General features: G+C 37.6%; 1 protein-coding gene across 2 annotated transcripts in view; it reads right to left on the reverse strand.

Annotated features, from left to right (window-relative positions):
* Nucleotides 1–13,360, reverse strand: part of LOC123317089 (LIM/homeobox protein Lhx9-like) — a 227,357-nt gene that overhangs the window by 150,592 nt on the left and 63,405 nt on the right. The window contains exon 2 of one of the 2 annotated variants that reach the window (XM_044903468.1): nucleotides 4,341–4,855. In XM_044903468.1, coding sequence (XP_044759403.1) covers nucleotides 4,341–4,855 — 515 coding nt within the window. Of the gene's footprint in view, nucleotides 1–4,340; nucleotides 4,859–13,360 lie in introns of both variants that reach the window. The other variant, XM_044903460.1, reaches the window with a different exon arrangement.

Consider the following 13,360-nt stretch of genomic DNA (forward strand, 5'->3'; position numbering starts at 1 on the left):
CTATATACAGGTCTAATTTTTGGTAGAAGCACTCTACACGAGTCCAAGGTATCTCTCCTTATATTAATCTGACACGCTCGAGTAAATCCCGGATTTACCTCTTGGGCTCCCCAACTATAGGTCTTAATAATTCCTGAGATGGAGATTGAATTAATTTTGAATTGGTATCTCAGTTCATAAGGATGCTGAATTTATAGCCACCAATAGTTTCAAGGAAGGATTTATGAACACGCCATAATCTTCAGTTTGACTTCAAATGTTTATTATGGATGATAATAAACCACAATTTGGGTAGGTACCTATCTATAAGATCTGGGCGATGATTAACGATAGTATTCCACTCATTATTATTCCTCTCTATGCGATTAGACGCGGATGCTGTTTCTCCTTGAGGATCATTTTATGCTTGTACCACAGTCATGTCTTGAATGTCCGGAATTGTGGTCGTGGCCTCGCGGCAATCCAAAGAGCCCCGTACAGATATTAATATGCCTTCTTTAGCGATTAATCAGCCGAGGCGCACTTACAGTAGCCGGCATACCCTGCAAATGCCGCACTACAACTATTTATCGAAAATTACAGAGATGGACTGCTCGAAAAGAGAAACGTCTCGGCTCTGAAATCAACCATTATCGACCTGTGTTCGTTTGACAGTGTTATGAGAGCGGCAAGCATGAACTGTAGCACGTATTTTCAACCTCTTGAAGTACATTTTGGGTTAGATTCCACAATTTTTTTATTTTCACAATTTCCCCGACATTTTAAACACCTTCTTCTACATTTTTTTCACTTAACTTCCCTTTCAGGATACTCGAAGTTTTTCAAATGACCCCATTGAGTTATGTTGAGTGTACATTGACTGTTTTTTCCAGTGACAGACATCGCCTTCGGGTTCGTACTTGAAAATCAATGGAATCGCATTGTACTAATTGAACGATCTATTTTAACCCATTAACTGTATTTGCCTCTCTTTGGGGACATCGGTTTACAGGGTGAGTTTTAATTTTCACAAATATTTCAACGCTAGAGGTATAGAGAAACACTTTTTACTATACCATTTTTCCTGATTCGACCCTGATGGAAAGATATGGCCATTTTAAGTTTTCATAATGAGCTGTGCCACCCCTGGAAACACAAAATTACCTTCAGAATAACTTGCTATAGATCTGTGACACAACACATCTGTGGATCTCTCAAACAGCCAAAGTACCTAATTTTTCAAATTTCACTCTTTTGAACATCAAATTACTCGAAAACTGCGCATTATACAAGAAAATATGAGGAATACTTTTATTTTAAAAAACGTTCAAATGTTCATTGGATAGCGTCCAACTTAGGCTCAAGGGTTGGGTTCTTTGAATTCTCGGTATTTAATGGTACGTAATGGTCATAATGAGAAAACTGGAAGACGTGGGTGGTACCTTGTGTTCGAAAAAGATTCATCAAATAAATGAAAAACTATATTTCGAAATTCATTTCATTCGATAAAACCGTTTGTGAGATAGAACTAAAAATAACATTTTTATGGTTTTTCAACAACCTGTATCTTTTAAACAGAGCCGAATCGGAAAAAATGAAAGAGAAAAAAACTGTTTCTTTTGACCTCAAGAATCTACTGTTGAAATATTTGTACGAGTCAAAGACTCAAACTGTATATTGTATACGCATTTGTCCTTCTGGAGGGACAGTTTACAAAAATGCAAAAAGAGGGAGGAGGTCAGATTTACAAACCTTCAGAACTCTGGTTTTAAAGAAATAGGATAATAATTTTGAACACATTATTTTCTCTGAGATGCTCTGAAAGGGTTAATGAGTTCTACAGGCCTACAAAAAAAGCCTCATCTTCAAAAACAGCTTGTACATTCAATGAATGCTGAACCATCTGGGAGGGAAATCAAAATTTTGCACAATCCGTTCGGCAAACAGTACCTCGTCCGACCTCTCGTTCGTAAAAAAATATCTAAGTCATCGTTTTCGCTCCCTGGAGTCCATCCCCCAAGTTCGATGCTGGCGCAGGCAGAAATTCATCCGGAACACTGTTTAAACAAAGAGTTGATACTCTTTGGTTTAAATATCCCGCAAAACCGCTTCTTCACGCAGATTGCTCCGTGCATACCTTGGCGTATTAACTTCTTAAGATCCATGAAATAATGCACCCGTGTTTGTACAGAGTGTTTGCCCTCCTATATATAAATATTTTACTTCTTGAGTGTGTTTCCCCGGGTATATTCCGTTCTCACACAGGCTGATCGGGCTATTTGCCGCGGACATGTTGCTTCGAGTGATTTACGGTCGGTATTTAGCAGGCCATGAAATTGAATTCATAAATCTGGAATTGTCCGGGTTTATTGCCTTTACGGGATATCTGTACGGAACATCCTGAGAGTTTAATTTGTACGTTGAGTGAGAGACTCTCTCCGATGGATGTTGAGTGTCACCGGTAGCACCAGGAAGTTGTTATGGGCACTCGAAATGAAATTGAGCAAACATTGCTCGAACTCTTCGACAAGCATGTTATCAGGATAAAATTCTTCCCTCTGGTAGATGTTTTTGATATCCTTTTGAGGTATTTCAGCAATAAATCGTCTAATGCTTGAATTAAACCATTTTGTTGGAAACTCTACGATTGACAACTGACGTCGAAGAAGACAATAATGACCTTGAGTGAGAATTTGGCAGCCTAAATTTTACTCTGATCTGGTGATACCGTTCGGCTTTTCGAATTTTTAAATTTTGACACCCTTATCTCTCAGAAAAATCATCGTAGAGCTAAAAGTGATACATATTCTGAAAGGACAACTCTTTCAGTAATAAATCTCGGAATATCACCAAGCTCTGTACAGTAGTTCGGTCTTGACGAATTTTTAACCGACCCCATCATATTGGGAATTTTTCGAAGGTCAATTTTCGAGTAGCGTATCTTCCAGGAAAATAATCGTAGATCTGGATGTGATACATATTCTGAAAGAGCAACTCTTCTAGTGATAAATCTGAGAATCTCATCCATATCGCCACAACCGTTCGGTCTTAAGGAAGTTTTAAGTAAACCCTACTTTTTGGGAATTTTTCGAAGGTAAACTTTTGGGTCGTTTATCTTCCAAGAAAATCATCGTAGATCCAAAAGTTATATTATATATTCTGTAAGAGCAACTCTTCTAGTAATAAATCTGAGAATTTCATTTCTCCCGTCACAACCGTTCGGTCTTGAGGAAGTTTTAAGTAAACCCAACTTTTTGAGAATTTTTCGAAAGTCAACTTTTGGGTCGTTTATCTTATAAGAAAATCATCGTAGATCTAATTGCGATACATATTCTGAAGAAGCAACTCTTCTAGTTATAAATCTGAGAATTTCATTCATTTCTGCACAACCGTTCGGTCTTGAAGAAGTTTCAACTGACCTCATCTTCTTGGGAATGTTTCGAAAATCAACTTTCGAGTCGTTATACATATTCTGAAAGAGCAACTCTTCTTGCGATATATCTCAAGATTTCATCCATCTCGGCGCAATCGTTCGTTTTTGACGAATTTTCGAGTGAAATTAGAAAATTTTGAAAAATGCCATTTCTAAGATGAAAATCGTCGACCTTGGTGCAATCGTTCGGGCTTGACGAATATTCAGGTGATCCCCATCTTTTTGGGAGGTCAACTTTCGACACACGTATCTCTCAGAAAAATCATAATAGGTCTAAGTGTGGTACTAATTCTGAAAAACCAAGTTTTCTGGTCAGAGTATAAAGGGGAATTCCCCTCAATTTGGATTGTCACAGCATATGCAAGTTTAAACTGAATAATTACGAGTTTCATTCATGAATTTTTCAAATGCACCGCGGAAACTATTCAAAATCATTCTTCAAATATGAGGCTTCAAAATTTAAATCGCTTCGTTTTCAGTTTACTATTTGGCAACAGCGCCTACTAGAAAATGAAAAGAACAATGGCTTGTTTATAAAATAACAGCAGTTGATTTGCAGCCATCGTAAGGCGCGTACTCACTGGCGAGCCTCAACAGCAACCGGCCATAAAAATCCCATAAAATTTTACGACCTTCCTCGTTCGTCGCAGACTTCATTGACAGCCATCTTTATTCATCTCATCAAGATAGTGTATTTGTTGTCCTTTATTATCAACGCATATTTCAGTAGATGTTGCCAACTTGTGCAATTGAAACGAAACGCTTTAAATGTTGAATACCCATTTTTATTTTTAATTTTAAGTACTCAAGGAGTATCCCTATTGTGAGATTATTTATCCTCAGACAGGGAGCATCAGGAACCAGCACAAAAAGTACCCTTGCCACTAAAACCTATAACCAATAATGTATCCAAAGGGTAAAAACTCACCTATAATAGTCCTTTTTACAGTAAATATTCCCATCCCTAGAAAAACACGTTATCTCCCCGTCCAGAGCGTTCCTACACTGACAACACTGCAAACACGACGAGTGCCACCTCCTGTCCACCGCCTGCAGGTAGAACCTGTCCGATATTCTCAGTCTGCAACCCGCGCACACGGCACCGCCGACGTTCTCGTCCGCGTAACTGGGGGTGGGGGTGGGCGGCGTGCCCGGGGGCTGTATCGGCTCCAGCTTGGGTATGTGGTGCTCGAAGGAGGAATGGGGGCGGCATAGCTCGGCCGGGGTGACGGACCTGGGGGGGTGCTGGTGGCCGCCGGCCGAGGTCGGCGGCGGCCTGCACACCTCCGACCCGCACGACTGGTGGTTGTTGTTGGAGGGCGTGCTGCAAGAACTGCCGCTGGAGATGCTGGGGTCGTCACCCATTGACGAGTCACACGAGGGTAGGTTCGGCGATAGGTCGCGTGATGGGTCGTACGCCGGGCCAATGTACTGCTCGTGCTGCTGCTGGAAGAAGAAGAAAAATTGTCAATTTGGTTAGAGAGAAGGTTTATTTTCACTAGACATCTACCAGGTATATGATACACACTCCCATAGGTGGCGCACCCCTCATATCTCTGCTAGAGTGACACTAACGAGACAGTGGCGACAATGGGAAATGCTCCTCTATTTGGGTTATCACTGCATATGCAAGTTTAAACTGAATAATTATGAGTTTCATTCATGATTTTTTCAAATTCACCGCGAAAACTATTCAAAATCATCCTTCAAATATGGGGTTTCAAAATTTAAATCGCTTTGTGCGGAGTTTACGATTTGGCAACAGCGCCTACTAAAAAATGAAAAAAAAAACAATGTCCGATCAGCTTGTTTATAAAATAACAGCTGTTGATCTACAGGCGCGTGCTTACTGGCGAGCCTCAACTGCAACCGGCCATAAAAATCCCATAAAATTTTACGACCTTCCTCGTTCGTCGCAGACTTCATATACAGCCATCATTGTCTATCTCATCAAGATAATGCATTTGTTGCCCTTTATTATCAAGCCATATTTCAGTCGATGTTGCCAGCTTGAGCAATTCTCACAAAACGCTTTAAACTTTGAATACCCACAAAACCTCACTTCGAGAATCGACTCGGAATCAATTTGTGTGTCAAGAGCACTTTTGCGATGAAGATATCAAAAAAAATGATGGATTCATTATAAACGAAATCAAAATTGTCATCCCTCGTGAGGAGTGGACTCTTCTGAATAAGAATAAATCAATAAAACTACATGGTTCAGAAATGGATATTCTTGAAGAATTTTGTTGGCATAGCATAATATATGGTTCAAAACGGTTCTCAGTATTGGAAACAAAATCTACTCTAATAAGTTATCAATCTGAGATTGCTAACTTTTGCTGTCTTGATATGTTCTACTCCTCACTGCGAATGTATATAATGTTGAAGATTACACTACACCAACTAACAAATCCTGTTCTCAATAAACAATGATAAACATATTTAGGTATCATCTTTGATCAGTGATTTCTTTTGAATTTCATTGATTTAGTCATTCATTATTGTATTTTATTGCATATAATTCAGAACATTCATTCATTCATTTCAAGTTGACGCTTAAATTCCCACCCCTTATCGATCACCATAGCGATCGCAGCGACTCTTATTTTCCTAAAACCTACCTAACCTACCTACCTCCCTAACCTAACCTAACCAAACTACCTACCTAACCTAACTTAACCTAACTTAACCTAAAATAAAATGAAGGCTGTTCATTCCAAATTGACGCTTGAATCCCCACCCCTTATCGATCAACCTAGCGATCGCAGCGACACCTATTTTCCCCGTTTTTGGTGACATTTTTAGTACGGCTATCGTTCTCCTTCTCTCTACTCTTCATACTTGACCCAATACGCATTCCGAATTACGGTTAATAGTATTGTAATTTGTGCTTCTGAGTGTGATTTTTCGAGTTGAGCCAAAAAATGTCATGAGGACTATATTTTGTGTGTGAGTAATACGCAAATATACGCCTCTCCACATGGTGCGTACAGCAAAAATGAAAAAAGTTTTCGCCCATTTCAATTTTTCAACGGTGTAGTTTGATTTCATTGACAGAATGTCAATACAAACTACGTCGTCTTTCGGCGTTGTTCTCTCAATTATCACAGTATATTGCTGCTTTGTTTTGGTCAACATCGAGGCTCCGATAACTAAAGTAAATCTGTGAGTATTCCCAAGAGCTCTATCTTAATCTCCGTAAGAAATTATCGAGATCTCAGCCCCCAATCAGTCAAACTCTCTGACATCTCACGAATGGAGATATCGCAACAGAGAGCATCAATAACTCAACCGCGGGTCATCTCTCGCTAGATATCGACGAACGCTGTCGAAAAAACATCACATATTTCATTATTTTCGAGCCTCCGTGGAGAACATTTAGATAAAAAAAAATAACGGGATATTCTCATCATTCATCCCGATAAGAGCGTTTGATGTGTATAGCAGTTTATCGGCCTACAACAGTTCCATCATCATAACAAAAATACGAGATAGATCTAGATCGCGTGTGTAAATAGAGTACATGTATGTATAAATAAATGTCCGCTGGCTTTTTATGGGAATATTGTTGATGTTTTCGAACCTACTTGATTCGATGGACTGGTTCGAGTTAAAAGGTGGAATGGTTTCATGTGAAGGGTATGGGGAGTCCAAGTGTCCAGGAGAGTTGAACCCCTTTTCACTCTGAAGCCACTTAAGTTGTATCTGTAAATGGTAGCAATTCATTTTTTTGCGTGGAGATATCATGCCCAAATAGGTAACGAAAGATAATAGTAGAGTGATGGTGAAATGAACATTTTGGGTACAGCAATTCTTTTTTAGGAACCGAAAATTGGCTCATGTCTCCCTAAGCCATCTGAGAGTTGTACAAGGGGCGAGAGATACTTGACCATGAGTTTGTTTATCATGAAAAACATTGAAAGAAAACAATTTCTAATGAACAACGCTTGTACATGTCAAGGTTTTCATCATCAGATGTATCAGCGTATGAAATACATATTTTCTATTTCAGTGACACTCTCACTTATTTCCGAGATGTTGTTTACTCTTTTGAACCTTTGTATATTTTTTAAAATTATTTCAATTTTCTTTTTTCGAAGCAAACTACTATCTAAGCTCAGTGTGGGAAACTTGGACAACTGATTATGTCTGCGGACCATAGCATGGGTCAAGTCTTCTGCAGTCCATTTCAGTCTATTCAACAGATGTTTTCTTGAAACATTTACAACTATTATTAAAAAGGCTCATCGTTTGTAAAACAATATTAATCAATTGAAGCAACAAAACTAAATAAAACCACGCACCTATTAAACTTTTCAGACATTGTGACAAACAAAAATTATTCAATTTCTTACTTCCTAACAACAAAATCATGTTCAACCCTCTAGCTCCCGAACTGTTCTGATGGCGGCCAAAATGGAGCCTCCACTAGTTGTGCCTTGTGACGAGTATGTCTCAAGCTATTTACGATACCGGTAGCGCGAAATTTGAATGGAAATATTTGAGGTGGTTCAAGTCTCCTACCTGAGCAAGTCTCCCGGACTACCCCTAAATGAAACATTATGCATGGTCATCTCGAAATTTCCTACGTTTTGAAAAAAAGGCTTTGAGTGCTATTAATGCCTCATGGTAGCAGAAGCTTTGATTGGTTTCAGAGAGGTTAGGCATCCGTCGATATTATTTGAATGTCGTACCTCTATGTAACTGTGTAAAGTATGTTAAATCATGTGTTGACTATCTATCGGGAGGTTTTAGTTTTCTGGTTCATATGAAAGAAATATGCAGTTAAAATGTATATCGGATGCTTGTGGATAAAGCTCCAACTGGTAAAACATCACATTATGATGATTCATACAGTGTGAGTCTTCGACTCGAATGAATATTTCAACAGTAGGTTCTTGAAATCAAAAAAAACATTTTTTGCGATTTTGCCTCAATGAAAAGATTCATAATGAGCTATGTGTATATATGTGTAGAAATTTCAAAAAAGGATTGTACAGGGTGGGCAAATTTCGATGTTTTAGCACTACAGCTTTTAAACCAGAGGAGATAGACAAAATCTGATACCCCATTCTCGTTCTCTTTTTCTGAGAAACTAAAAAGAGTAGTAGTCATTTTTGGCCACCTTCTTTTGTTTTCGAGTTATAAGCGAAAATTGGAAAAATGGCGATTTCGAAATAAATTTATATCTCCGCTAATACTGATGATAGAGCTCTGAAACTAAAACATTATACAGGCACTTTTTTGAGAAGAATCCAGTGGCGTGCTTGCCTTTTTAGCAGGATTTTTAATTACGAAGCTATGACCCAAAGTTATGTTTTCTTAAATGGGAACACTAGATTTCTGTGCAATTTTTTGAGAGCTTAATTTTTACTGATTTCAAAAATATATAACATCATATGGTTTGCATCAATATAAATAATAAAAAATGGTCAAAAACCTTTTTTTCTCAATATTTCTATGTTTTCAACTTTTGACGAGCACAGAAAAATAGAGCTTCCTATAATAAGAGCAGTCTCCTTCCGGCAATGTCATTCTTTCTATGCTTTTTACCAATTTTCATAAAATTTGAATCTTGGAGAAATTGAGTAAGAAGCATAGAAATGAAAGGACTAATAGAAGTAGACTGTGGTAATAATAAGATGCTACATTTTTCTATTCTCAACGGAAGTTGAAACCATAGAAATATTGAGAAAAAAGGTTTTTGACCATTTTTTATTATTTATATTGATGCAAACCATATGATGTTATATATTTTTGAAATCAGTAAAAATTAAGCTTTCAAAAAATTGCACAGAAAACTAGTGTTCCCATTTAAAAAAACGTAACTTTGGGTCATAGCTTCGTAATTAAAAATCCTCCTAAGAAGGCAAGCACGCCACTGGATTCTTCTCAAAAAAGTGCCTGTATAATGTTTTAATTTCAGAGCTCTATCATCAGTATTAGCGGAGATATAAATTTATTTCGAAATCGCCATTTTTCCAATTATCGCTTATAATTCGAAAACAAAAGAAGGTGGCCAAAAATGACTACTACTCTTGTTAGTTTCTCAAAAAAAGAGAACGAGAATGGGGAATCAGATTTTGTCTATCTCCTCTGGTTCAAAAGCTGTAGTGCTAAAACATCGAAATTTGCCCACCCTGTACTCGACCGAAAAGCGTCATCATCGACGATTCAGACAGAATGGAAGGACGAAAACAGCCGCGACGAGTCGCCCTTGCCTGCACATGCTACCGGACGCAGCCGCGGCTCGTTCGAGAGTTATGAACCGCAGCGGCGCTCGTTTTCCGAGTATCAGAAAACGTAAATCATGCGGCCCGGAGGCCTGGGCATATAAATCTGCGAGCGACGAAATATGTGCGAAACGCCGCGGACCAACAAAATTATTAACTCCGCGGAACGCGCGGTGAAATATGGACCGGCCGGGATATTTTAAGAATAAAATCGTCGGACGTAGGTGGTCATTCGTCTTGTACCGGCGTTTCTCAACACACAACTCCCTTCAGCAGTCCGTAAATCAACGGGGGACGTTTTAATTTAGCCGTCTCAGTCGGTTTTCTGGGGGGCAAAAGTATGAGAAGGCTGAACGGATGATTTTTTCCATCTGGAATGATGCTTTTTTTGGGATCTTATAGAGTGAGTCTTTGACTCTTTCAAATATTTTGGCAGTAGATTCTTGAGGTCAAAAGAAACACTTTTTTCCCTTACCATTTTTTCCGATTCGGCTCGGTTCAAAAGATACAGTGTGTGGCGTAATGAATGGATAATATTGAGCCTGGGGGTAGAGGACTCTATGGCGGTTCAGAAAAATATATTTTACGTTTAGTAAAAGTGCCTTGGTTTTCGAGATATTGGAGATTTTCGAAAATTAAAGAGAATTACACTCTTCGCCACTCGTTTTGCAGGCAAGACTTTAAATGAAGGAATTTTTTCAAACTGTTTTTTGGATAGTATTCCTGGATAGATGATCTATCGAATGTAATTCATTATTTTTGAGGCGCATGAAAAGAAGATCTAAATCAACTTTTCCGTTTTGCTATTTTTTTTTTCATAAGTTCAACCTAGCGCGGTGTAAAAAATAATATGGTTACCTGAGAGCCAATGCAAGAAAAAAAATGCTAGTTTCATTGAGATTCCGAAATGGTATAACTCTCTGTATTCTCACAATTTAATACAAAATAAATTCCTATTGCAATCAGTTGAGGCCTAGTTTAATGTAAACAGTGTTTTTTGAATTTTTATCAGCAAAAATGAGAAATGCAAGCAGAATGAAGCAATCGTCTATAAGAAGGTATAGAGCACTTACTGAAGCTCATGGTGGCCTCTTGGAAAATCTTTTGTGATATTTAATTCAATGAAAAGTTACTCATTTTAAAATTGTAGATACCCATGCAATACAGCTATGATTTATTAGAAAGTGTAGACTATAGAGCATGTATCAGAACTCATGGTGAGCAAATTAAGCATCATTTGTGATTTGTGAAACTTCATTCAATGAAAAGATATTTTAAAATTGTTATTTTCTCTCGTTTTCTTTTATCATTGAACCCCAACGTTGTGAAATAAATATTTTCCAGTTAATTTCAAATTATGCATTAAATTTTAGCATTTTTGTAACAAGGGTCTTGACTCAATGCAATAAAAATTACCAAATTTTCAGCTTTTTTTCTTAATTACAAAAGTGCTAGAATTCACTTCGTTACTTGAAATTTGCTTAACAACTATTAACTTTATAACTATACGGCTTAACAATCAAAGAATACGAGGGAAAAAAACCAATTTTAAAATATTGAATCGAGTTTTACAAAAAGTGTTCAAAGTGTGAATCAGGAGCTGTAATAGATGCTCTACAACTTCTTATGAATAATTGCTTCATTCTGCTTGCAAGTCTCATTTCAGTTGCTAAAAATTAAAGAAAAAGGCTTACGTCAAACTCTGCCTTGACTCATTGTAATAGAAATTTATTTTGTATTAAATGCTGATAATAGAGTGAGTTATACCATTTCAGAATCTCAGTGAAACAGGCATGTTTCCCCTTGCTTTGGCACTCAGGTAACCATATTATTTTTCACACCACGCTGGGTTGAACTTAGGAAAAAAAATAAGCAAGACGGAAAATTTTAGTTAATTCTTTTATTTATGAAAAACTATTCATACGCCTCAAAAATAATAATTTACATTCGATAGCGCATATATCCAGGAATACTATCCAAAAAACAGTTTGAAAAAATTCCTTCATTTGGAGTCTTGCCTGCAAAAATAGTGGCGAAGGGTGTGATTTTCTTGAATTTTCGAAAATCTCGAATATCTCGAAAACCAAGGCACTTTTACTGAACGTAAAATATATTTTTCTGAACCGCCATAGAGTTCTCTACCTGCAGGCTCCATATTATCCATTCATTACGCCACACCCTGTATATGTATATATCACAAACGGTTTTATCAAATGATATGAACACAAGATATCACCCACGTCTAGCAGTTTTCTCATTATGACCATTACGTACCATTAAATACCGAAAATTCAAAGAACCCAACCCTTGAGCCTAAGTTGGACGCTATCAAATTAATATTCGAACGTTTTGCAAAATGAAAGTATTCTTCATATTTTCTCGTATAATGCGCCATTTTCGATTAATTTAATGTTCAAAAATTGAAAAGTTTCAGTCAAATTTGAAAAATTGGGTACTTTGGCTGAATACAACTCTGTTTCAAAGATCGACAGATGTGTAGTGTAGCAGATTCAGCTAGATATGCTGAAGGATATTTTGTTTTTCCAGGGGTGGCACAGCTTATTATTAAAACTTAAAATGGCTATATCTTTTTATCAGGGCTGAAGCTGAAAGAATGGTAAAGGAAACAGGTTTTTCTTTTGACCTCAAGAATCTACTGCTAAAGTATTTATACGATTCAAATACTTACCCTGTATAACAGAAACACTACTTTCTTATTTCAACTGGCACAGACAGTATATCCTTCGATCGTCAGATAGCTGATTTGATGTAATTTCCGAAGTGAGTATGAATTCAACGGTTTATGAATTATTTATCTGAGATTCTTACGAAAGAGAATGTAACAACAGAAAGACACACAATTTCAAATATTTCTGCTGAGGAGTTTTTTCTGAGAGAAAAATCACTACCATTTCCTATTCTGCCAAGTACCACAACACTGTTTGCTGTTCTTACCGAAAATGTACAAGGTGTTTATGAGAAGATCATCGAGTTGGTCCAATCGAATTCATCAAAACTGAATATTTTCAAATAACAGCCTATTACTCCACCATCCGGTATATTTTGAATCAATTCGTGAATCCTTGAAGGCATACATAAGCTATTCACACAACAGATTGTAAGGCAATATAGGCGAAAAGACAAAGTTACAAAGAGAAAAGTGTTGAAACCATCATGCGAAAAATACAAGAAGAATCGAACTGAAAATTAAAAAAGGAAAGATTTCTGTTCATATCAGTGTCCCTTATTCGTATAAAAAAATATCATCTTCATGAACATGAACGCAAGCAATGCCTACCTCAGATAAACCAACCAGAAGCACTCTCGCACTGAACGACAGAAACAGCTCTTCGAGCGATACTGGTGCTGATGACTGCTCTAGATCCACACAGATTCTATCCCTTACTCCTTGATGCAATTAAAACCACGGGCATTATTTAAAAATCAACTTTTTATCGGAAGATGCCGATAGCATAAATTCGCGAGTGTTTTGGCGATGAGAAACCACCCATCCTCGTCTCACACGCGGCTGGTCCATATCCCAGTACCGTCCAGCACACCTCAGAACTTATCCCCTTATCTCTTCCTAATTAACACGTTCATTGACTCGATAAATTGTTTCGAGAGCGACCGACGCCAAAAATGGCGAAAGATCCGCACATGGCACCTTCAAATCTTCACACTTCCTATATTTATTGCCCTTTTACAAGAT

The sequence above is a fragment of the Coccinella septempunctata genome, chromosome 1 (assembly GCF_907165205.1).
Source record: "Coccinella septempunctata chromosome 1, icCocSept1.1, whole genome shotgun sequence".
NCBI classification, from domain to species: domain Eukaryota; kingdom Metazoa; phylum Arthropoda; class Insecta; order Coleoptera; family Coccinellidae; genus Coccinella; species Coccinella septempunctata.